Genomic DNA, 22973 nt, shown 5'->3' with positions numbered 1-22973 from the left:
TTGAGTGGAATCAGATCCCATAAAATGCCCATCAGACAGTCAAACCCCCACCCTGTCAGCATGACAAAAAATTTCCATGGAGTTAGCAGCAAAAAGGTCAGCACCAAGGGAAAAATGCCCCATGCCCTCAATGCAGAGCTTGAAATCTCCCCCTCTGCCCATCCTCAGAAGATAGAGTTCATCCCAGGGCATGAAAACTGTTCCAATAATTGGTTCATTTTCTGTCACACAGATCTTCGCAACACAGTGCTGGGAAGAGCTGACATGCCCAAAAGCTGTCCACAACACATCCCCTCAATTTCAGCAACCATCAGCTGTTGTGTTACAGAGCAGGAACTGAGCTGAGACACAGCTCATCATGCTCTTCATACTGATTACCCCCATCCATCATGTTGCCACTCTCACAGACTGGGTGTCTCAGAAGCCTGCCAGGTTTGGAGCTTTCTACTCCTACTCAGAACATCCCATCCATGGGTGTAACCTGCTAGAAGAGATGTGCTGCTCCTTTCTTGTGACTTCCTCATTTTCAGTCCTTTTTACAGGACAAGCAGTGGGGACTTTACAAGAGGATCCTAGTGACAGGACAAGAGGGAGTGGCTTTAAAAAAGGAGAGATTTAGATTGGATTTTGGGAAAAAATTCTTCTCTGTGAGGGTGGTGAGGCCCTGACACAGACTGCACAGAGAAGCTGTGGATGGCCCATCCCTGGAAATTAAGACCAGGCTGAACAAGGCTTGAAGCAGCCTGGGATAGTGGAAGATGTCCTTGCCCATGGCAGAGGGTTAGAATGAGATGATCTCTAAGGTTATTTCCAACCCATACCATTCTGGGATTCTCTGATTTCCAGTGAGTGAGGGATAGTGATAATGGTTTGTTGGTGTACGCAAAGACCCAGCACTTTGGCTCAGGGTTAGCATTAAGCAATGCAAGAGCACTAAATAGTTCATTTTAAAAGCAAACTTACTGGTTTTCCCACCTAAGAGTCTGCCACAGGGACCTCACAGTCCTCCAATACCTGCCCCCATCCAATTTTCACCATTTCCAAACCCCCTCAGCACCTCCAGGATCCCCACTCCCTCCTGCACATCTCTGCCTCCAGCCCTTCTCCTGCCCATTTCTATCCTAAGCCACTGCCTCAGGCACAAGAAGCCAATTCTTCACCCAAAACTCCTCCGAGAAGAGAGCAGATGTTTTGGAGAAAATTATGTCACTGCATCTGGGTTAACTATCCAAGAAAAGCTCTCTCCTCATGACACAGCATCATAACCCTCATTCCTAAGGGACCTCAAATTACATCATATGGATCTCAGGGCTCCTGTGAACACTGTTTGATGACAGTAATACAACATGGGAGACTTCAGTCCTGCAGGATTCCACATGAGGTTCCACAAGCACTTCTGAGCTTCAGCTGCTCTCCACAGCCATGAACAAATGGTCCCAGTTGAGCAATGTGTAGGACACACCCTGATTTAAGGTGAAAGGGTATTTGATTGGAAATAGCAATGTTGCTGCAAACAGTGCTAATCTAGTAATTTCAGCCTTGACAAAGATCTGCTGTCTTTTAGACTTGGGGGATCTTTATACAGCCATAAGTCCAGACATAGGTTTGCCAGCTAAAGAGCCAAGATTCTGCAGAGACAAGCACAGGCAAAGAAAATAACCTACCTAAATTCACATAACAGATCCATGATGAAAACACATATAGAAGCCAGGTCTGGCTTTCCAGGTGTTGCTCCAGCAGCTGGGAAAAAAACCTTAATTCCAGCTTGGAAAGGACTACTAAAGAAAGATCTTTCACTTCACTGACTTTTATGTATCTGCCAGAGCCTTGATGATACCAAGAGGCTTTAATTGCTCTGCCCAGCCCCAGCTGGGGCCTCCACCCACTTTCCTGCCCATTTAAACACCAGCCTGGGCCCTCATCCCAGTCTCAGACCAAGAGCTGTGCTGTCTGTAGCCTTGGTACACAAACCTCATTGACTCCAATCCATGGACTGACTTCCCAGCTCCATTTAGCCACTTCCATTTCACTGCAGCTTTGTCTGGTCACTGGGCTGGCACATTAGCAGAACCTGTTTCCAGTTCATCATTTGATGGACTCAGTGATAGTCCAATTGAAACATTTGGGAGAGATCTCAGTGTCTTCATGAGTTTTCAGTTCAAGCCTCAGCAGCATTTCCATGCAAACTCTACCCTCACCTTTGCCTCCTATTTACTCCTAACTCAATTAAAGGACTTGCACTTTATAGATGGTCTATGATCTGAGAAATTTTAAATCTTCTACTGCCTCAGCATGAAGCAAAACTTGGCTGTTAGTCCTAAGACCAGAAATAGATTATCCCTACTGAATACCTGAGAGCATCTTGCTCTGAAGGTTGCTTGTTTCTCTGCATGACCCTGTCATTATTTAAAAGTTTTAGAGTTAGGCAGATGATTTTTCTACGTGATAAGTACTTGCATTGCTCTTGGAAGAGAAATTATATTTCTATTTTCTTAGAGCAAATAAGGTCTACATGGATTTGATGTCTTATTTACTTTAGTAGTTCTTATGTCCCACATTCACACCTCCAGAGAGGACTGAGGTAACACTGCTGTGGTGCATTCCTGGGCAGGAGGCAGCTGCATGGGGTTGTTGGTGCTGCAGACAGCTCTTCTGTGTTCTCTTGAGTTGTTTCTTTCCAACAGAAATGGAAAACCTGATACAACTTTCCTCGTCACAGTAGCTTTGAACGCTCTAAAGGCTGCAATTAGAATTAACTTTTTTTCCAAAGTTCCCTGGCGATTTAAGGTTGTTCTCCTGGGCAGCAGCTGTTATTTGGACTAACAGGCAACAGGCTCACAGCCAGCTCTGCAGCAACCAGCAGAAGCCAGAGGAGTTGGGAAGGAGAACATTGAGTGCTCAGGTGCTTGTCTGCTCCTTCAGCACCCTGAAATCCTCAGGGGTGTCTGTGCTGAGGCAAAGGTTGAGGGGTTGGGCACGCAGGGCTCTCAGACAGGCTCCAGCAGTGTAGGTGAGCCAAGGGTACCAACAGTGTCCCTTGGACTGGCGCAGGAAAATGACCTGAAACCTTTGCAAATCCCCAGCAGGTCCCAGTTTCAGCTGGGTTCCTCCTGGAGCAATTAACCTCAGAGAAAATTACAGTCTGGCACACCACCATTGACAAGTTGCCAGGCTTGTATGAAGCCAACTGCTTAACTGAGTGTGTGGCATTTATTGCCTGTGGGAAAGGTAAGGTGAAACAAACTCGTGGTTGAAACAACTCTATTTTACCATACATCTGCAAAATACCTGCAAATTCATCCTCTTGTGGATATATTCACAGCTTGGAATGTTCTTGTTCTATAACAAGGGTCCTTCTCACCATGTGCAGTGAAGCTGGGTGCAATGATGGCAATCACAAGGGGGTGATTTTTCTCCTGGTTGTACCAATGTAAAACTGCTATATCCCCTTCTGCCTTACCAAATGTACCATAAAATCAGCAGGGTAGACAGCTCAAATGGCAAATCATTTTACTTTCCAGCAAAGCCTGCAGATATAACATCTTCCCCAGGCTCTCCTGGCTGCTAAAAGCAACTCTTCTACTCAGAACTTGCTGTCTCTTTGCAAATGAAGGAACAAAGTTCATGGGGATTTTCCTTGCCAGTGGGACAGCAGTAATGATGTGCAAAACCTTGAGCACATGAATATTTTTTTCTCATCATTTTCTATTCCTGAACTTTATCTTCCTGCCAGTGCTAAAAGGAGATTGCAGTAAAGGCTCAGATTCACAGAGGGGTTTGACTGGTGAAACACATCTGAGTCTGCTGGACACCACCAGAGCTCAGAGGCTGTGAAAACTAAGGAGAAATAGCTTCTCCTCAAAGCTAATACATCTCTTAGGATGTGAGTGGAATGTTTCAAGGGTCTTAATCACAGAATCAAAGAGGTGTTAAAGCTGAGAAAGACCTCTAAGATCATCAAGTCCAATAATTAGCACTGTGTTCACCACTAAACCATGTCTCCAAGTGCCACATCCACATGCTTTTAGAACACCTCCAATGATTTTATTCAAGCTGATCAACCAGTCTCACTTTATGTGCTTGCAACTGGACATTTGTTGCTTCAAAGACTGAGCTATCTTAGGAAAAAAAGGGATGGCACAAACAGATAAAAATTCATGTTGGAAAAGGAAAATCTTGGGAGAGGAAAAGATAAATGGCTCACAATTGCGTTGTGGGAACTGTGGGATGCATGAAATCCTGACCCCACTTGAGTCACTGCCATTTATTTAGTGAAGACAGGTGACTGAAGAGTACAAAATCTCCTCCATTTGCTACAGAAAAAGGTGCACAGCTGATGTTTCCCATCCTTGCTTATACAATCCCAAAAACTGTCCTTTGCCATAGTCACTGCAGCTGACCCACAAGAGTACTCTTTACAATTGCTGACTGTATTTTTAGCTGACCTTGCATGTGACTCAGTAGAGAGAAATGAGGAAAGAGAGCCCCATGGGATTTCCCAGCTCTTTACACATCACCACAGATCACTACAGCTGTGAGAGTCCAAGAAAAAAGACAAAAAGGAGACATTTCCTCTGCTCAGATGTATCCTGCCACCAGAGAATCTGTTTGTAATTTAATAAACATCTTAATGACATCAACAACTGGGTAAAAAGGACACTGAGCAGACATGACTGTAACTGATCACACTTTCCTAGAAAACCAAGAGAGGTTTAATTTTCAGCCAGTCCTAGATTTTGGTCTTTTCTTGATTAATCTATATGAGGGTTTTATGATTTTGATCTTAACTCCATAAAGTTCTATTTTTTGGAGCAGCTGGAATCAAAGGATAGTAAGTGCTTCCATCCCATAGCACTCCTCCATAATGTACCAGTGGTTCTCCACAAAAAGAATATTCTGAGATACAGCCAAAAACTTGGGTACAGACTCAACAAAGGCTCTGGATTGACACTTCTCTCACTTCAGGCTCAAGAGGAACCTTCTCTGTAGCTAATTTGCCTGAGATCCACATTTAGCAGCATGAACTGCTTAGGCTATGAAGTAAACCTTTAGGGGTTAATGTCTGTGTTGTTTTTAGAAGGTGTGATGTAAAGAAGCTCTGATACTCAGGAGGAGAATAAAAGCTTTCATAGTGCAAGGTTAATCTGCTGACTACTTGTGCAGCTCACAAAAGCACCAAAGCCCTTTAGAGTTTTAATCTCTCTGGTTCAACACTTGGTCACTGCCTGTCTGCTTCCAGCCTGCAGGACTGGGGCATTTGTGCCACAACTGTTCATTCTGAGAGGCAGGGTGGTCATTTTTCAGCAGGAGGATAACAGAAAGCCAAGTTCCAGGCTTTGTCCATGGGACTTTTCACATATTCAAAGGCATCTTGATTTGAGGCCTCATTCAGCACAGGACTAGGATTGCTTGTTAGTAACACTCTTGATGAGTCGTCTTCTTCCCCAATCACTGGGGAAGATAATTTGGATCCACAGGATATTTGGTGTGCCCTTCAGTTTGGTGTGGTGACTCACATTAAGGTCTGTGCCCTGGAAAAACATCTGAGATTTGTTCTGAAAGACTCAGATTCCCAAAAAGCACAAAATTACTTTTCTTTCAGCAGAACCTCTTGAGTTATACTTCACTAAGAGTTTTGCCAAGGTAATTTAAAGACAGCAGTGTCTTCTCTGTGCTGTTAGACTGGATACAGAGCCTGCTGAATGCACTTTGCTGGGAATTCTGCCTGATCTGCCTCTCCTCAAACTGCTCAGAACAGAACTGCCCCACACAATCCTATGCTCAATTCTGGCAGCACTGATCTTTACAGAATGATGAATCCTTCTACATTCCTTGCTCCCATCCCACTCCCACTAACACAATCATTTCTCATTGCAGGTAAATCATCTCACCTTGAGGTGTCTTCAGAGCCACCTCTCACCTCAAACACAGCAATCATTTTGTGAGATAAACTCTGAACCAGGCTTTGTCCCCTCAGAGCTGAGCAGGGCAGAACAGACCCAAGGAGCTCACCTGCTTCAGCTTTGTGCCCACCATGGAAGCACTGCTGTCCAGCACAAACACGACGTTCTTTGGCAAGGGAGGAAGATCTGTGGGGGCAAAGTAGTGCACAAAATATCCATTGAGGATCTGTGGAAGAGCAAGGCAGTCAGGAATCAAAGGTAGATCATGGTGCAATGTTCTACACACATCATTATGGGACATTTGGATGCTTTCAGTGACTGTCTACACTGGAGGATATGAATGCTCCTTGGAATCCCTCTTAATTCTGTTCCCAAAAACCCTTGGGATCCTCCCTTCATTCAGTTTATCTGGACTGGATGAGCAAACTGGAGCTCTCCACGTCTCCTTCCATGGCTGACACTGGGGTTTTCTTTCTAATGCAGCAAGGATATAACATGTGTGCCCACAGATGAGAACCACAACATGCACTTGAGTAACTGGCTTTGTATCCAGATATGCACAGCCAGGATATTGAGAAACTAAAAAGCAGACACAAAAAAAGAAATTCAGTGAAGTCAGGGTTTAAGTCTATCTTGTGGCTGCTAATTGACTGGTTTTATTTTGGATAGTTCTTACAAGATGGAGGAGTAGCCTCCACTTGGGAAGCATTTTCTAGGAATTTGGAGCAGGCAAAACAATTGAGCCATCTCGGGTACAGTTAAGAAAACAGAAAAGATGAATTGTGTACAGTACCTGAACATCCCCAACACTCAGCTCCCTGCTGACATCGTATCTGATGACGAAGTCTCCCAGAATTCCATTTCGGGCAATCCTGGTTTGCTCAACAACACTGGGATTGAAAGTAACCTTAGCTAAGGTTTTGGTGTGCCCAATGACAGTAGAGGGAGGAGGAGACACATCACCTGTTGAGATAAAAACCACAATACTACAGATTTTTCCCACTGCCTTACAGATGTCAAAGCACAGCACAGTTGGTATTGCCATGGAGCCAAGGCAGCCAGCAGAGTCACTTATTGGGACTGAAGATTCAGCTCTCCAGTGATAAAAAAAAAACAAAAAAACCCTCTCCTCTAACTATAAACTGAAACCCATCTTGCAGTGCTCTCAGGGATATAAATGTTTGTAGAAATTTCCAATGTTCAGTTCTGTTTGGCCAAACACACAACCTCAGACATGCACATGCTGCTCAATCTAGCCAGCTCTAGACATCCTGAGATCCTGATAGTCAATGCAAGTATGATTCATCTGACCTGTTTAAACATTTCTTCCAGGATTAGATGAATCACCCTGTAGATATTTCTTATTGATTATAAAGAATTCTTGGGGTGGCATGTTCAGACATACTGCAGGCATGTGAGGTGGGATTGAGCTGAGTGACTGATCCTTGACCTGGCAAGTGTCTTATGTGTGATGTCTACATTCTAACGAGTCACCTTAGCTGCCTTTATGTTCAGCAAAAGTTATCATTATAGTCACTGCAATTTCCGTCTAACTAACTCAGACAAAATCCAACACTGACAGTGCAGTCACACAAATTGCATCCTTGAGATAAAACTCATCCTAAACTCTGAAAATCCCTCCTGAATCAATAAAGAGGGATGTGCCTGGCAGAGGGCACCTCAGATAAAAACAATTTTTATGTCTGAGTCACCCTGCAGGAAACTCTCCTTGTATTGTTATCTATGCTCATTCTTTAAAAGTTGAGGGATGTGGAAGTTCCCTGTTGCCTCTCTATGTAAACAAAATCCCACCTTACCCTCTTTTCGTTTGCCAACTGTTCTTTCCCTCTGAACTCCATTGGGACCCTTACATGAGACTGATTTGGACCCTGAACTTCTCCATGTTTTGAGGGCTTTCCCCTTTTTCCTAACTGGCTTTTGAAAATACAAAAACAGATTGCCAACTGAAGTTGTTCTTGGTGCTTTAGCTCTCACAGTGATTATTCCAACATGTCTCTGAGGCACTATTATGTCTGCTTCTGGGCTGGTTAGAATTGGTAGGAATCAGCTGCTTAATTATACTGTGAGGGGAAATCTCAAATCTTTGCCAAAAATGCCCAAAAAATCTGTGGTATGACAAGGAAATTAGGGATGGGGGAGACTCAGCTCCAGTTCAGGTGTTCACAATGTAAATATCTACACCTAAGCTTATTTTCTATGTTCCACTATGCAAGTGGAGATCAGGTCAAGAGTGCCAGAGATTAGGGTATGATACATCTGGCCAGACAAACATCTGATTTAGAAAAAAATTTTAATTAACAATAAATTAACAAAACTGCTCCAAATGGCAAGGTGCTGGCAGTCTGGGAAAGCTCCACTCCAGGGGTTCCTGTAACTCTGTTTATATAATGAGCAATGGCACTTCACCTTTGTAAAGGGCCTTGAGCAGCATTAGGGAAAGGCAATGTGACATCTGTGAGCAACAATGAACACAACAGAATTCACATCCAGAATCCACAGTGATTTAGAAAACCAGAAATATGTGATTATGTCCATTTAACAAGCAGGAAAATTGAGACATGGCATGGTTACATAACTTACCTGACTTCCTACAGGTCAAAATCCATAGAAATGCCAGGGTTAGGTCCTTGTGGGTTTATGAAATTATTAGCCAAATCTGTAACTTATACTCTGAAGTGCCATTTACAATCTAGGTTCCTCTAGGCAAAGGAATGAGAGTAAGATAAATCAATAGCACTCTAGGATGTTACTTCCAGGATGATTTTGCTTTACTTTCACAGCTGTCCTGTGAGTGCATTTGAAAAGATAAAGCACAAGACTATTCTGCTGAGATAGAGAAGGGTTTTATCATAGGCCAAATTTTACACAAGCAAGTGTAAAGTATAATTAGAGCACTTAGACTGTGAAACAGCTCCTCAGCAAAAGCCTTGTCCAAGGAGGCTGAATGACAGATATCACTCAATTTCAGTAAAATCAAGAACTTTGCATCACAGCTCTCCACAGAGAGGGAGGTCCCAGCCAATACACTGAAATCACATAAGGACACTAGTTTTTTATCTTAGAGGGGGCTTATAAAATTATTACCCAGAGCTTTGACAGGTTTTCTGAAATCCATGTACAGTTCAGATTTCTTCTGGCAAAGAAAAGTTATAAATCAACATTGCTATAAGATTTTACCTCAGTCTTGATCTGTTTTTATTTTTATAGCTGCCCTTTGATCTGATGAATCAACAGATACAATATGTTTTTAATACATAATGCATCAGTTTTGTTTGTATCTGCCTCCTTGAATTTTCCATCTGTCTTCAACTGGTTCCAGAAATCCCATTTAACTGCCAGTGTGTGGGAAAAGCCTAGAATACATATAAAGTTAATTTATAATTTCTGATCTGATGTTTTCACATTACTTGTCCTCAACTGCTGAAAGGAAAGCCTGCTGTGGGTTAAGCTGCCTGGTCATATCACACCGGGGTCAGAGAGAATCAGTCAGAAGCTCCCTCCTTATTCCTCCTGCTTGTCCATATCTGTGGCATTTGGGCAGCACTTCCATGTTTCTCTGCCATAAATACAGTGATGGGTGAGGATGAGATGCAACAGCACAAGCTCCAGTCTTAACATTTCTATGGACCATTGGAAATCTGCTGATTTAGGTAGCAACTCCCTGCCTCAGTTTCCCCACCTGTTAAATTAGCATAATCACATATAACCCCTTCTTGAAAGCAATGTGGAATCTAGGCGGAGCATGTGGACCACACTGCCTCCCTCTATTGCTCCTCAGAACATTCTCTGGAGGAGATAAATGATAAAAGTCATCCTTTCTAACACAGACAATGCTTTAGGGATTTCTGGAGAGGAACTTTCCAAGGCTGTCTCACAGCCATTTTAACTGACAAGAATTTCTGAGGAATCTCTCCCATCCTCTTCATAGACATTCATCTCCATCCCTGGGACAGAAAACCAAAAAATGGTCTGATAGAAAACGAATAACAAAAATCAGGTCTGACAGGTAACTTATCTAATTCATCTAATGTTCCCAGACCAAGTCCCTTCCTACTTAGTTTTTTGATACAATCAGGAAACACTCCAGACCTCCAGTAATGGAAACTCAGTGTCTGCATTTTCCAGAGCTTCACTTTTTTCACTGTTAGACATTTTCAATGTCTAATTTATATTTTTCCTTGTGGATTATAAACTCATGACTTCTTGTTTTTCGGTTACTGACACAGAAGGCACGATATCCTTTTCCTCCTTGCAGCAGCCTTTTACATGCTTGAACACAGTTCCTATGTCTTCCCCCAGGTTTCTTTTTTAGGTAGCACTTGATATCTGGAACACAATTACTCTCTTCTGTTTATTGGCCTTGCTCTTTTTAAACAAGTAGCAGAGAGAGAAAAATCTATGAGATATTTCGGAGTCCAGAGCATGGATGAGATCCAAATGCTTGGACTGGTTTGTGCTCACATTGAGAGAGTTAGTAGAGTCTTCAGACAAACTTTCCACCAAATTTAGCTGAAGAAGTAAACAGAGCAGGAAAAAAGCATTCTTCCAGATGAAACTGTCGTCCTCACAAGAGGAACACTTAAACCTAAATTATTTTGGAGTCTGGCAGTTTTGGGATTAGAGCTCAAATGCAAAGTTCATCCTCTGCTAACATGTGGAAACTTCCAGACAGCTGTTCTAAGAAGTAAAAAGCTTTCTGAGACCTTTGACTTCAGAAAGAAACAGTCATCCTCGAGCAGCCTGTGCCTCCTGCCCAAGCCCATGGCTAGTTCTCACACAGCTACTCTGGAGGAACAAGATGAGTACAGCAATCAGGAAGTGGCTCTGTTCTGAGGTTGCCTGAGAAGGTCAGGATCACTGGCCTCAATGCCTCCTGTTTTGGGGCTTGTATGTGACAGAAGACAACACCTGCACATGCCAAAAGATCATTTTCCAAAACTCACATGCCTAATGCCTTCCTCTGGGAAAAATACAACTCCCAGATGGAGCCATGTGTGCAGGAGTTACTGCACAAGGAAATATCCTAGAAAGACCTGTCATCACATTGTCTCTGCTCCCCATTCAGAGAGAATGGATGCAGGATTTTTTAAGAGACATATACATTTTACTGGCTAGGGAGGATTATAGAATCCAACAGCTCAGGCCCACTTTTATATGAGCTCTTTGAAATTTGAAGCATGATGCCAAGAATGTCAGTGCTCCCAGACTGCCATTTGGATAGTGAGTTACATGAGTTTTCCCTGTATGTCACTTACATATAGGAATTTCCATACTGTGCTGGACCAACAGTGTGTCTGCTCTGCTTAGTCTGTCTCTACCCTTGATCAACACCAGATGTCTTGAAGAAACCAGATGCACTGGGATATTCCCTGATAGGTGGAAAAGGCTTCCTGCCTCTCCTGATGAGGAGCAGAGCACATTTATCACTTGGCACGTGGATGTACGACACAGAGACTGATGAGGATTGACCTGAAGATAGTCCCAGTCACTGAGAGCCTTGATTTCAGTGATTTGGATGAAATCAGTCAGATCCCACTGAGCAATCAGTTTAACTCCAGTTCACATGCGTTAGGATCTTTCTGTGGCAGCTATGAACAGCTCCACTGATTTTGCTGGCACTGTGTCACCTGGAGTGACTATGGGTCAAGTCCCAAAAGACTCTGCATCCTCCTTAACTCATCCTGTTTTTTGACAACATATAGCAATCACAGTATCCTGAGCTGTTGGTTTATGCCAGGAAAAATTACATTTACACTGTCTGAACAGTGAGCAAGGACGGTTAGGGGTAAGAGCAGATGCACAGATAGCACTTAGTGCTTTGGCAAAATATGGATTTTCCTCTTGGAGTTTCCCATGTTCTGAAGTGCAGGATTTCCTATCTTCCTTGGCATGGATGGATGGAAAAAACAATTCACTTAAAATAAACAGTTCCCAGGAGATGCAGAGGCCAGGGAAGAGCCTGCTCCAGTGCTGAGCACCAGGCCTGAAGGCCCAGTTCAAAGCTCTTAAAGACAATAGCAAAAAAATAAAAACCCCTATTGAGATGAATGGGATCGTCCCTGTATTCATAAAGCTTCAAAGTCCTCACAGGCTTAGGCACAGATGCCACACAGACACAGTCATCAGAGAAAACAGATCCAACACTGCCAGGCCACTTCTTGAGAAGTGATTGAGGCCTCACAGAAAACAGAACCACGGGTCATAAACCACTCCTTACCTTCAGCTTTCCCATTGCCTTTCTGCTTGCTGTTTCGAAGGGGAGGCACCTCCAGGGACACGATTCCGGAGTTCTCCAGGATGTTCACCTCCACCCGTAGCCGCCCCACCAGCTGCTGGGGCCGGATGCTGACGGTGTATTCGTATTTCCCCAGGCGCCTTTGCAGAAGTTCCTCATAGTGCAGGATGAACCTGGCCTGCATCTTGCGAGGAATGAAGACAGAGGCCTTGAACGTCTCGTAGCCATTCTCCCTGGAAGAAAATCCAAAGACACCGTCACATCCCACATTGTCTTGGCTTGCAAAGCAGGATGTAACCAAAAGTATGTATTCTATCACCATCTCTTAAAACCAGCTGGGGCAGTGCTCTTTTATCTTTTCCACAGCCCATCCTTCCTCCAGGAGATATCTCCTGTTAATGGGCCATTGAGCCCCACTGCATGACTGATAAAATTACATCATCCCATTGGGAGATGCTCCACCCAGGGGGAGGAGCCAAGCATTTCCTAGATAAAATCTGAGATTTGGAACATCAGAACAGCCTTTTCCCACTGGATTCCAGAGGAAAACCAGACCCTTCTACATCATCCCTGGACCTTCAGAGGAAACTGCACCTTCTCCAGGAGCACTGCTCCAGCTGAGCCACATCTGCCACTGCAGGAGGATGCAGCCACCATTGAATGGGACTGCTGCCAACACCCTGACTGACTGACAGGTGTCAGCTTGGATTCTGACTCTGGCAGTGTTTTATTGTTTTGTATTATTGTATTTTTATTTTAATTTTCCTAGTAAAGAACTGTTATTCCTATCCCCAGATCTTTGCCTGAGAGCTCCTTAACTTCAAACTTAAAATAATTTAGAGGAAGGGGGGTTACATCTGCCATTTCAAGAAAGGCTCCTGCCTTTCTTAACAAACACTTGTCTTTCAAACCAAGACACATACACATCACACATTACCTCCTTTCCCTCCCCCCAATAGTTTTGCCTGACTCTGTTCCCTGTAAATAATCAACTGAACCTTCCCATTGAATCTCGTTGAACCATTGAACTTTTTTGATTTACTGCCTTATAGAAATAAAGTATATTCTTGCTTCGCTCTTGAGTGAAGTGGATGACTTTGTCTAATTAGCACCCTAATTTTTCTTTCTGTTATTCAGGAAGTAACAAGAATTCTTGTACATCTTGGAGCATCTTAGAATTTGAAAAGGGTTAGAAAAGGCCACACACAATTGTTCATGGCTTGGAGTATAGGAATGACACCAGGCAGGGCAAATGACATTCAGTTTAGTTGATCCTCCCTATAAATCCATGGATGAGCATGCCAAGGCAGCCAAGATAAAGATGGCAGGAGAGTGCATCACTTTCCAGAACACAGCCAAATGCACAACACTCACCTTCCTTCTGTGGGGCTTGGAGGTTTCTTGTGCCTTTCTTTGTCATCAGTGCTATTTTTCTTCTCTTTCCCTGTGACCTCTCCATAATAAGTCTTGTTGCCAATGCTCCTGGAGAGATCAGAGATGTCAGCATGGCCACTCTGCACCCAAGTACAGTGACAGGTATATATTTTGCTGCAGGTTTGTTCACAGACTTTGATGTGAGAAAAATCTCAAGAGTGTTGCTGGTATCACTCTCCTGAGCCCACCCAAGTCTCTGGGACAGAAGCCAACTCAGAAATTCCCTGGTTGTAAGTACCAGCCCAGTATACAAAGGCAAAAGTCTCTTATTCTTCCTACTCACTCTTAATGGAAGTATTTCTCAAAGAGCAGACCCCTATCCTCTTTGGTCAAGTCTGAAGCTTTGGCCCCAAAATCTGTCTGTAGAGAAGATCTGAGCATGATCAAACCAAATTTGTTTGATACCAAGAGTTTTATTTATTAGTCATTTCACTATGAGGTTTCTCTCTATTTGGTTTATCATTCACACCTCCAGAAGCCACTGAACCCATCTGCTGGTGGGAGTTGACTTCTGCTCCACTGACAATGTGGAGAACATGAAATAACAAGAAGATTCTTAGGCATTACAGTTAGTCAGGTGAGATAAATATATCTGCCAGTGTTGCTGAAACTTTCTCTGGAAAAGTTTTTGATGTCTTGAAGTGAGTTTTCTCATTCAAATCAGAGAGAGAAGGAGAAGGAAGTGGTTAAAAAATACTCAGATGGAAAACAGAATACTTTCCCTCCCTGTTTACATTGAGGATTTGTATTTAGTATCATGGCATCCATAGACTTGGCCTGTGCATTACTTACTTACATGGTAAAGTTGGAGATGAAAGCTGCAGCTGGGATCTGCATCTCAAACACTGCTTCCCGTGCCTCAGAGCCGCTGTTCACCATGGTGCAGGACACGGTGGTGAAAGCATACCGGGAAATGATGGTGGATCTCACGTGGAACTCCGACATCCGAGGCCTGGTTTCCTATGGCAATCAAATCACCTCTAAACAGACAGCTGGATAAACTCACCCTTCAGTGTTTCAATGGATTTAGTATTTAATGTGGGCTAGCAAACTCCCACCAGTGAGTATCACACCTCCTGACAGCAACAGGCAAGGTGGGCTTGTCCTCAAAATTTCAGGTGAGCTGCAAATAGCAAATCAGGAATGTGGTACTGCCTTTGTTTGTGCACAGAGGCCACAGACATTTTCCAGTGCTTGGGAAAGGTCTGAGAGCTCTGCTTATGCCAGCCTTTAAGTTGTGAAACACCCTGACAAAATCCATCTGTGTCCTAAACTAAAGCCTTTAACTCTGACTGTGTGAGAGGATCAGGATTGTTCCCGTGTGGCCTGGGAAGAGAAACCCAAAATGTGTCCCCATGGGGTCCAGAATTGTGTCACAGACCCTGCCCTGTGCACTGTGCACAAGAACAGTTGGAAGACTTCTTGAATGACTGACATCACCATTTATGAAGCAGCACCTACAAATTCATCCAGTCAGATCCCTAAGTTATGTAAACAGAGAAACTGCTGTCAATGGAGTCAACTGAGTCCTCCTCTGCTGAGAATCCATCCTGGAAGTCTGCACCAATGGATGAAGAGACTTAATAAAAAAAAAAAAAAAACGGACACTGTGACATCTCAAGCAAAGTATTTTAAGCTTTTTAGCCCACACTGGACTCCTTCCAGCAGAGATGCAGCAAAGACAGCAGTGAATGACACATGATGTAGCAATGGAAGCTGAAAGCCAATTTCTGCTTCTTGGGAATGTGTTTTCGTGCACAAGTCTTGAGTTGGAGCACTTCTCCAGACTAATGTTTTTTTTGACAGCAACATCTCCATGGAGCTCAAATGTTTTCTTCCTGGAATACTTCAATGTACTTAACTGTAAGCAGCCCTTAAAAAAGAAAAATCTGTACATCAACTTACACAATCAAAGACCAAACCCTCAAAAGCAGAAGGGGGATAAAATGGTGAAATATACTGTAAATACAGAGCAACCTCACTAAGCCAAATACAGAGAGACTCTTCCTATTGAGGTTGGTAAAAGACTCACAGTCACGTAAGAGTTGTGAGGACAAGAACAGGCTCTTCAGCTGCATGTCCAGGCTTTATTTCAGAACAGAAATAATGTTGGCAAACAGCTTAAGAAAGGGAGCAAGTGTTTGTCTGAGTATGAAACAAGAACATTTCTGCAGTAGCTGATGGTATCAGAGTAACTGAGCATCCAAGTAACTAAGCTGTTGGACCAGTGAATTCCAGACAAATGAAAGAATGAGTATCCACTGGAAACACAGATCTACCAACAGACCTGGCATAAAGCCCTGCTTGCCTACACCTGCAAGGTTTGGAAAGACTAATAATGTGTCTCAGACGAACCTAGTCATGACAGATATCTTTAACTGGGGAATGTGCTCTGTGTCCAGGATCCTGCTCAGCTCACATGGAGCACAATGGCTAGAGATTAGAACTTCCAGGGTTAGATTCACCTCACTGATTTTAGGCAGATCAGTGCAATAGATCTGTGGATCCAGCTATAACACCCCTGATGGATCTAATGTCCCACCCTTAGACAACTGCTTAATTAACTGCTGTTAATTAGAACTAGATCCTGCTGTTCTTAAGACCTTCCCTGATACATAGGCATGGCTTTCCAGTCTCATTATCCTGAAGGTGAAAATGGGGAGTTTTGATTTAAATAGGGTGTAGGAATGTTTTCAGATATAATCAGCTGATCTTTCATTCAGTCTTCCATGCCACTAATTGCCTGTGGCATAGCAAGGTACACAGAGGGTTTAATAACAGAAGCTATAGAAAGAATCAGAAACTATAGCAAAGTATTTGGTGTCAGACCTTCTACATTCAGCCCCATGTGCTGCAGCTCATCAGAAACTGTGGGTTCATATGTAGCTAACAGATGATTGACAAAAGAGGATCAAGGCCTTTGCCTTTCACTTGAGATACAAGTGGCTCTGCAGTGACCTGTCTGACACTGTGAATGCACCGATGGATTCATAGGAACTCAGAAAGTCTTTCAGATGTGACAGAGAACATGAACTTGCCCTTGTTAGGACAACAACAGGAGAATGGTTGTGTTGGGTGAGAGAAAAGCAATTTTAACCCTGTAGCCTGTCACTGGCAGAGGCCAACAGCACATGCTTAGAGGAGAGTGTAAAATCAGTCCAACCTGCACTGATACTACCCTGAAATATTCTCTCAGTTTTCAGTAATTTGTGGCTGAAGGAACTCCCAAGTCAAGGGTGGTATTTTTGTGGTATATTTGAATTATGTGGATTTCTCTTCTATTACTTTACACAGCTGCTTTTTGAATCTATGCCAACTTTTAGTACCTGCAACATCCTGCTGCAAGGAGTTCCATAGCTTAATGGTATTTTATATGAAAAAAAGTCCTTTAGGGTTTTTCTGCTAAATCCACTCTTTACTGTCTTCAGCTGATCTGTTACAGAATCACAGAATGGTTTGGGTTGGAAGAGACCTTAAAGCCCATCCAGTTTTAACCCCCTGCCATGGGCAGGGACACCTTCCACTAGACAGGCTGCTCCAAGCCTTATCCAGTCTGGCCTTGGACACTTCCAGAGATGGAGCAAATATCTCTATGACACTGAACAAACTCCAGTTCTGATATCCTTATAATCTCAGGAATGGCAAAAAACCACAACAACTACAACAAAAAAAAGACATTCAACATCCCTCCCTCTTCCTGGTGGATGTGAGTTGCTGTTGGGGAAATCAAACCCTGAATAAGGACATCATGTAGAGCTGAGGATGAAAGAATTGGTTCACCTTCCCATCCCTGGAAGGGATCTGCTATTCCCTGTATGCAGAAAATATAAATGGTGGGGGCACAGGCCATTTCCAAACAGGTTGCTCAGCCAGGCTGGGCAGGCATCCCAAGTTCCACTCTGTGATTCCTGTGCTGCATTCCCTGGAGCTCTTGCACAATCCATCAGTGCCTGGTGCTCTGACTTACAGCTGCACAAATGCCTGTTTGCTTTCTGCACTTTTTATTGAGACTTTCAAAAGATGAGAGGCAGCTCAAAGGAAAAAGAAAAAAATAAGCAAAACAAACCATTTGTTTAATGTTATTATTACCATGATTTATCATCCCTATTAAAAATAAAGTGAGGGAATGCCAAGGCAGCAGATTAGCACACTGCTATGAGGAAGGTTGGCTGGATGCTTTGTGGAGGTGTCCTGGTTGACATGATGATGAACTGGCAGCTGAAATTTTCTCAGCAAACAAATTATTCTGTGTTTGTTTACATTAAATATATTTGGAAGGACAGAAAAGGAGCTGAATATAAATGAAATCCATTCCGTATTTTTGCTTTTATCAGTTACTTTCATCAAAACAAACTAACTGTCTCTCAGATTAGAAGTAATAAATTGGTAGTAAGTCTGAGAGTTTCTCTCTAGGCTGCTGATTCCAAACTGTCTAAGATGAAGGGGACCAGAAGCTATTAAGGTGATGGCTGCTCACTGTGTGAAATGAGTTCCACCAGTTCTCAACTGGGAAGTAGCCCAGAAAAGCCAGAAAAATCACTGGCCATGAACAGCAATTCCACTTGCTGCCTCTATACATCAAAATTTTAGATTTCTGTGCTGAAAGAAGGATATTGGTTTCCTTGTTTTCTTCCTTTCTCCAGGAGATTTTGTCAGAGAACAACAGAGACCTCCAAATTTCAAAGCAAACTCCCTTTCTCTTCAAACTCAATGAGATTTCACCAGGCTTATGTTCACTGCGTTGTTAAGGTTTGTAATATTAGATGTTCTTTCTCCAAATCTGGGTTTGAGAAGATGGATTATTTAGTTTAATATGGAAATATTAGAAGAATCTCTACCTGTTGCATTGACCAAAATGAAGATTTCTTTTTTTTTCCCTTATCCAGAATCTCACTCTACCATCAAATAGTTAATTTCTGGGCACAGGGATGCACACACAAACACACACACACACACAGACACACACACACAGATCCAGGGAAAGTGCAGTTCCCATGAGGTAAAATAAGACAGGGTGTGATACATACCAGCCTCTGCAGGAATTTGGCCTGTCTTGGGACACGGCGAGCAACCTGCAAAGAGTTAAGGGAGTGAGTGGATTCTGTTCAGCTTACAGCAGACATGTCACTTGTTTAATCCCACACACAGGGCTGTGTGACTGATCACCCATGGCCAGGTTCAAATGTTTCTCTGGTTAAAATTAAAACCTGAGTCTCCTCTGTATTAACAGACCCACTGATCAAAGCTCAGCAGTGGAATGTGGCTGTCTCAGGCAAGGAGGTGCTGGGTGTTTTGCAAATGGTGCTTGGAAATGGACCCTCTTTCTATATGATGGCATGAATGTCAGCCTTTAGCCCTGGCCCTGGATGCTAAGAACATCCCTGGAAGTATTGAAGGCCAGGCTAGATGGGGTTTTGAGAAGCCTGGTCTAGTGGAAGATGTCCCTGCTCATGGCGAGGGCTTGGAACTGGATGCTCTTTAAGGTCCCCTCCAACCCAAACCAGTCTACAGCTCTATAAGTAGTTTAAATTAATACTACAGCTTCAGCTGTATAAATATTAGCTCAAGAGCAGATCTGTTGCCTAAATACTCTCCACAGGTACTGTGTATTTATTGTGCAGTGACAGGAAAGCACTAGTTATATGCAAAACAGGAATAGAGATATTAAAATTCAGCCACAGATCTTATTATGAAACAGTGACATGAAACCTATGACAGTGCAATTTTACTCACTGTCTCTGATCTTTCTTATCAACCCCTCTGACTTCTCATGGTGTGAGACCCAGCTCAACAACATCTCCAAATTAAGTCCCTCCCCAAAGCAAGTCTTCTGTCAATGAGGGAAGCCAAGAGCCATCTTAAAATGTCAGTGGAACTCCAGAGAGCAGAAGAATGCAACAATATTTTTTTACCTGATTTGCCCTTTCAGTTGATTTACTCTGAAATAGCAGCAGCCCTTGCCAAAGAGATGATTTTATGTCTGTTTATATCATGCATTGAAAAGCTCAGGAATGCCCAATGGGGAAATTAAAGTTTCATCCACGAGAATCTTTACTATTTCCTTCTGCATTATTTTAGCCAACATCTTGCAGAATTAGAACCAAGGGAAAACAGCCCCCTTGGGAGAGGAGAGGAGAGGAGAGGAGAGGAGAGGAGAGGAGAGGAGAGGAGAGGAGAGGAGAGGAGAGGAGAGGAGAGGAGAGGAGAGGAGAGGAGAGGAGAGGAGAGGAGAGGAGAGGAGAGGAGAGGAGAGGAGAGGAGAGGAGAGGAGAGGAGAGGAGAGGAGAGGAGAGGAGAGGAGAGGAGAGGAGAGGAGAGGAGAGGAGAGGAGAGGAGAGGAGAGGAGAGGAGAGGAGAGGAGAGGAGAGGAGAGGAGAGGAGAGGAGAGGAGAGGAGAGGAGAGGAGTCTGTTCTTAGCCTGGCTTAGGGGTACAGTGAGGACAGACAGATGTCCTCTTCTAGATCTGGCTGTCCCAGGGCACCAGGTCACCACATCTATTTAAACATCACTGCTTGTCTGGTGGAAGTGACTGCTGCCACTGACCTGCCAGCTGCACAGCTCTGAGAAAACTCCCTCACGTGCCTGAAGCAACATCAACCAGGTTACTTCAGCACTGTGAGACAGCTCTTAGAGCTTTGCAACTGATTTTCCCCCTAAAGCAGGTGAGTGATCTCAGATACCACTGGCAGTGGTGGAGATATTCTCTCTCACTGGGACAGGTGGGTTTGTAAAACAGTGTTGGTTTGGGGTTGAATTTCCCAAAAAGGAATATGCATCCATAATAATCAGGACTGACAACAAAGTTTTTGGTGTCCCCATAGGGGAGAGATGTGGATGCTTCTGGAGAGAGATTCTTCCTATTATTCCATAGTTCCTGCAGTGAATCTCAGGCCCACATGGCTGCTTCAGGTGCTACAGAGCCTCTCAGATCTGATTAAATTTAGATAAATCATTGATGCCCTAAGTGACCTAAAGCCACATGTGGTATCTCTTATGGAGACAGATGTGAGCACAGACCTGAAGCTCAGGCTTTTATAGAATCTGAGTGGTTTGGATTGGAAGGAACCCTAAAGACTGTCTAGTTCCAACCCCTCTGCCATGGGACACTTTCCATTTGAAATAGATCACAGCCTCCCAAACCAGCACTCAAACTCTTGCAAAAAGTTCATTGCTCTTTCAATCCCATTTCCTCAGAAAATCTAACACAACATAATAGCCCTCACTTGTAGAATACATTTTTTTCTTTCATAGTCAAGAAGCATTTTAGAAATTGAAAAGAATGCTATTTGTTTCACCCAGCGTGAGTTAAAAATCAAGTACAGTAAGACCATAGGCAGAAAATACTATCCCCTGAGTTTGAAATACAGGGAATTACTGAGGCTGGAGTGTGGCCAGGACATGGCAGTAACTCCCTGGTCCCTGTGAGGTGCCTGGTTAACACAGTTTGGGATGGATGTGGGACCGAGCCCTGGTTAGCACAGTTTGGGATGGATGTGGGACGGAGCCCTGGTTAGAAGAGTTTGGGATGGATGTGGGACCGAGCCCTGGTTAGCATAGTTTGGGGATGGATGTGGGACCGAGCCCTGGTTAGCACAGTTTGGGATGGATGTGGGACCGAGCCCCGATTAGCACAGTTTGGGATGGATGTGGGACCGAGCCCCGATTAGCACAGTTTGGAATGGATGTGGGACCGAGCCCTGGTTAGCATAGTTTGGGGATGGATGTGGGACCGAGCCCTGGTTAGCATAGTTTGGGATGGATGTGGGACCGAGCCCTGGTTAGCATAGTTTGGGGATGGATGTGGGACCGAGCCCCGATTAGCACAGTTTGGGGATGGATGTGGGACCGAGCCCTGGTTAGCACAGTTTGGGATGGATGTGGGACCGAGCCCTGGTTAGCATAGTTTGGAATTGGATGTGGGACCGAGCCGGTCCCGGGACAGCAGCACCATCACGGGAGGGTGACCTCCTGCCTCAGCACAACCCCACGCCGGCTGCAGCACCTCCCACAGAGCTGAGCAGCACGGACAGGTGGAATAAATGCATTTTTATCAGCCTGCCCCGCTTGTCAGCACTGCTAGAAAAGGGGACAATCCAGCCGCGTTCTCCTGCTGCTCCCGAACAACCCCCTCATGAAAACCCACCTGCTGCACGATGCTGTAATCCGCCAGCAGCTGCTGCTCCAGGTACCTGGCCATCAGCTCCGAGTCGGGCTGTGCCGCCGAGGGCGAGAAGCCCCAGCAGAGGCAGAGCCAGAGGATCATCGTGGATGGAGAGGAGCGCCGGGGCTCCCGGCCCGGGGTGAGCGCACAGCCGGCCCCGCTGCCGAGCCTGCAGCACTCACAGCGGCACACCCACCCTCTCCTCCTCCTCCTTCCCGGCTCGGGACCGGCCCCTTTTCCACGCGGGGCGGCCGCCTGAGCTCAGGGAATCCTGCAGGGCCCGCGCGGCTCGGTCGGGGTCCCTCAGCTGGAGCGGCCGGGGTCCCTCAGCAGTAGTGACCGGGGTCCCTCAATAGGAGCGGCCGGGGTCCCTCAGCAGAGCGGCCGGGATCCCTCAATAGGAGCGGCCGGGGTCCCTCAGCAGTAGTGACCGGGGTCCCTCAATAGGAGCGGCCGGGGTCCCTCAGCAGTAGCGGCCGGGGTCCCTCAGCAGTAGCGGCCGGGGTCCCTCAGCAGAGCGGCCGGGGTCCCTCAGCAGTAGCGGCCGGGGTCCCTCAGCAGTAGCGACCGGGGTCCCTCAATAGGAGCGGCCGGGGTCCCTCGGCAGTAGCGGCCGGGGTCCCTCAGCAGTGTGGCTGGGGTCCCTCAGCAGTAGCGGCCGGGGTCCCTCAGCAGTAGCGGCCGCGGTCCCTCAGCAGAGCGGCCGGGGTCCCTCAGCAGTAGCGGCCGCGGTCCCTCAGCAGTAGCGGCCGGGGTCCCTCAGCAGTGTGGCCGGGGTCCCTCAGCAGAGCGGCCGGGGTCCCTCGGCAGCAGCGGCCGGGGTCCCTCAGCAGAGCGGCCGGGGTCCCTCAGCAGTGTGGCCGGGGTCCCTCAGCAGTAGCGGCCGGGGTCCCTCAGCAGTAGCGACCGGGGTCCCTCAATAGGAGCGGCCGGGGTCCCTCAATAGGAGCGGCCGGGGTCCCTCAGCAGTAGCGACCGGGGTCCCTCAATAGGAGCGGCCGGGGTCCCTCGGCAGTAGCGGCCGCGGTCCCTCAGCAGTAGCGGCCGCGGTCCCTCAGCAGAGCGGCCGGGGTCCCTCAGCAGTAGCGGCCGGGGTCCCTCAGCAGAGCAGCCGGGGTCCCTCAGCAGTGCGGCCGGGGTCCCTCAGCAATAGTGACCGGGATCCCTCAGCAGTGTGGCCGGGGTCCCTCAGCAGAGCGGCCGGGGTCCCTCAGCAGT

General features: G+C 45.4%; 1 protein-coding gene across 1 annotated transcript in view; it reads right to left on the bottom strand.

The window, feature by feature from the left end:
• Positions 1-22973, bottom strand: part of ITIH5 (inter-alpha-trypsin inhibitor heavy chain 5) — a 43086-nt gene extending 20113 nt beyond the window's left edge. Inside the window, exons 1-7 of the mRNA XM_056513226.1 lie at positions 21738-22973; positions 18621-18665; positions 14390-14553; positions 13534-13641; positions 12142-12392; positions 6697-6866; positions 6013-6129 (exon numbers count right to left, since the gene is read on the bottom strand). Of these exons, the coding sequence (XP_056369201.1) occupies positions 6013-6129; positions 6697-6866; positions 12142-12392; positions 13534-13641; positions 14390-14553; positions 18621-18665; positions 21738-21857 (975 nt within the window). The 5' untranslated portion in view covers positions 21858-22973. The remainder of the gene's footprint in view (positions 1-6012; positions 6130-6696; positions 6867-12141; positions 12393-13533; positions 13642-14389; positions 14554-18620; positions 18666-21737) is intronic.

Source organism: Oenanthe melanoleuca, chromosome 1A, assembly GCF_029582105.1.
Source record: "Oenanthe melanoleuca isolate GR-GAL-2019-014 chromosome 1A, OMel1.0, whole genome shotgun sequence".
Classification (NCBI taxonomy): Eukaryota; Metazoa; Chordata; class Aves; order Passeriformes; family Muscicapidae; genus Oenanthe; species Oenanthe melanoleuca.
Note: the sequence above shows the minus strand (reverse complement) of the source record. Positions and strands in the feature narration are given on the sequence as shown.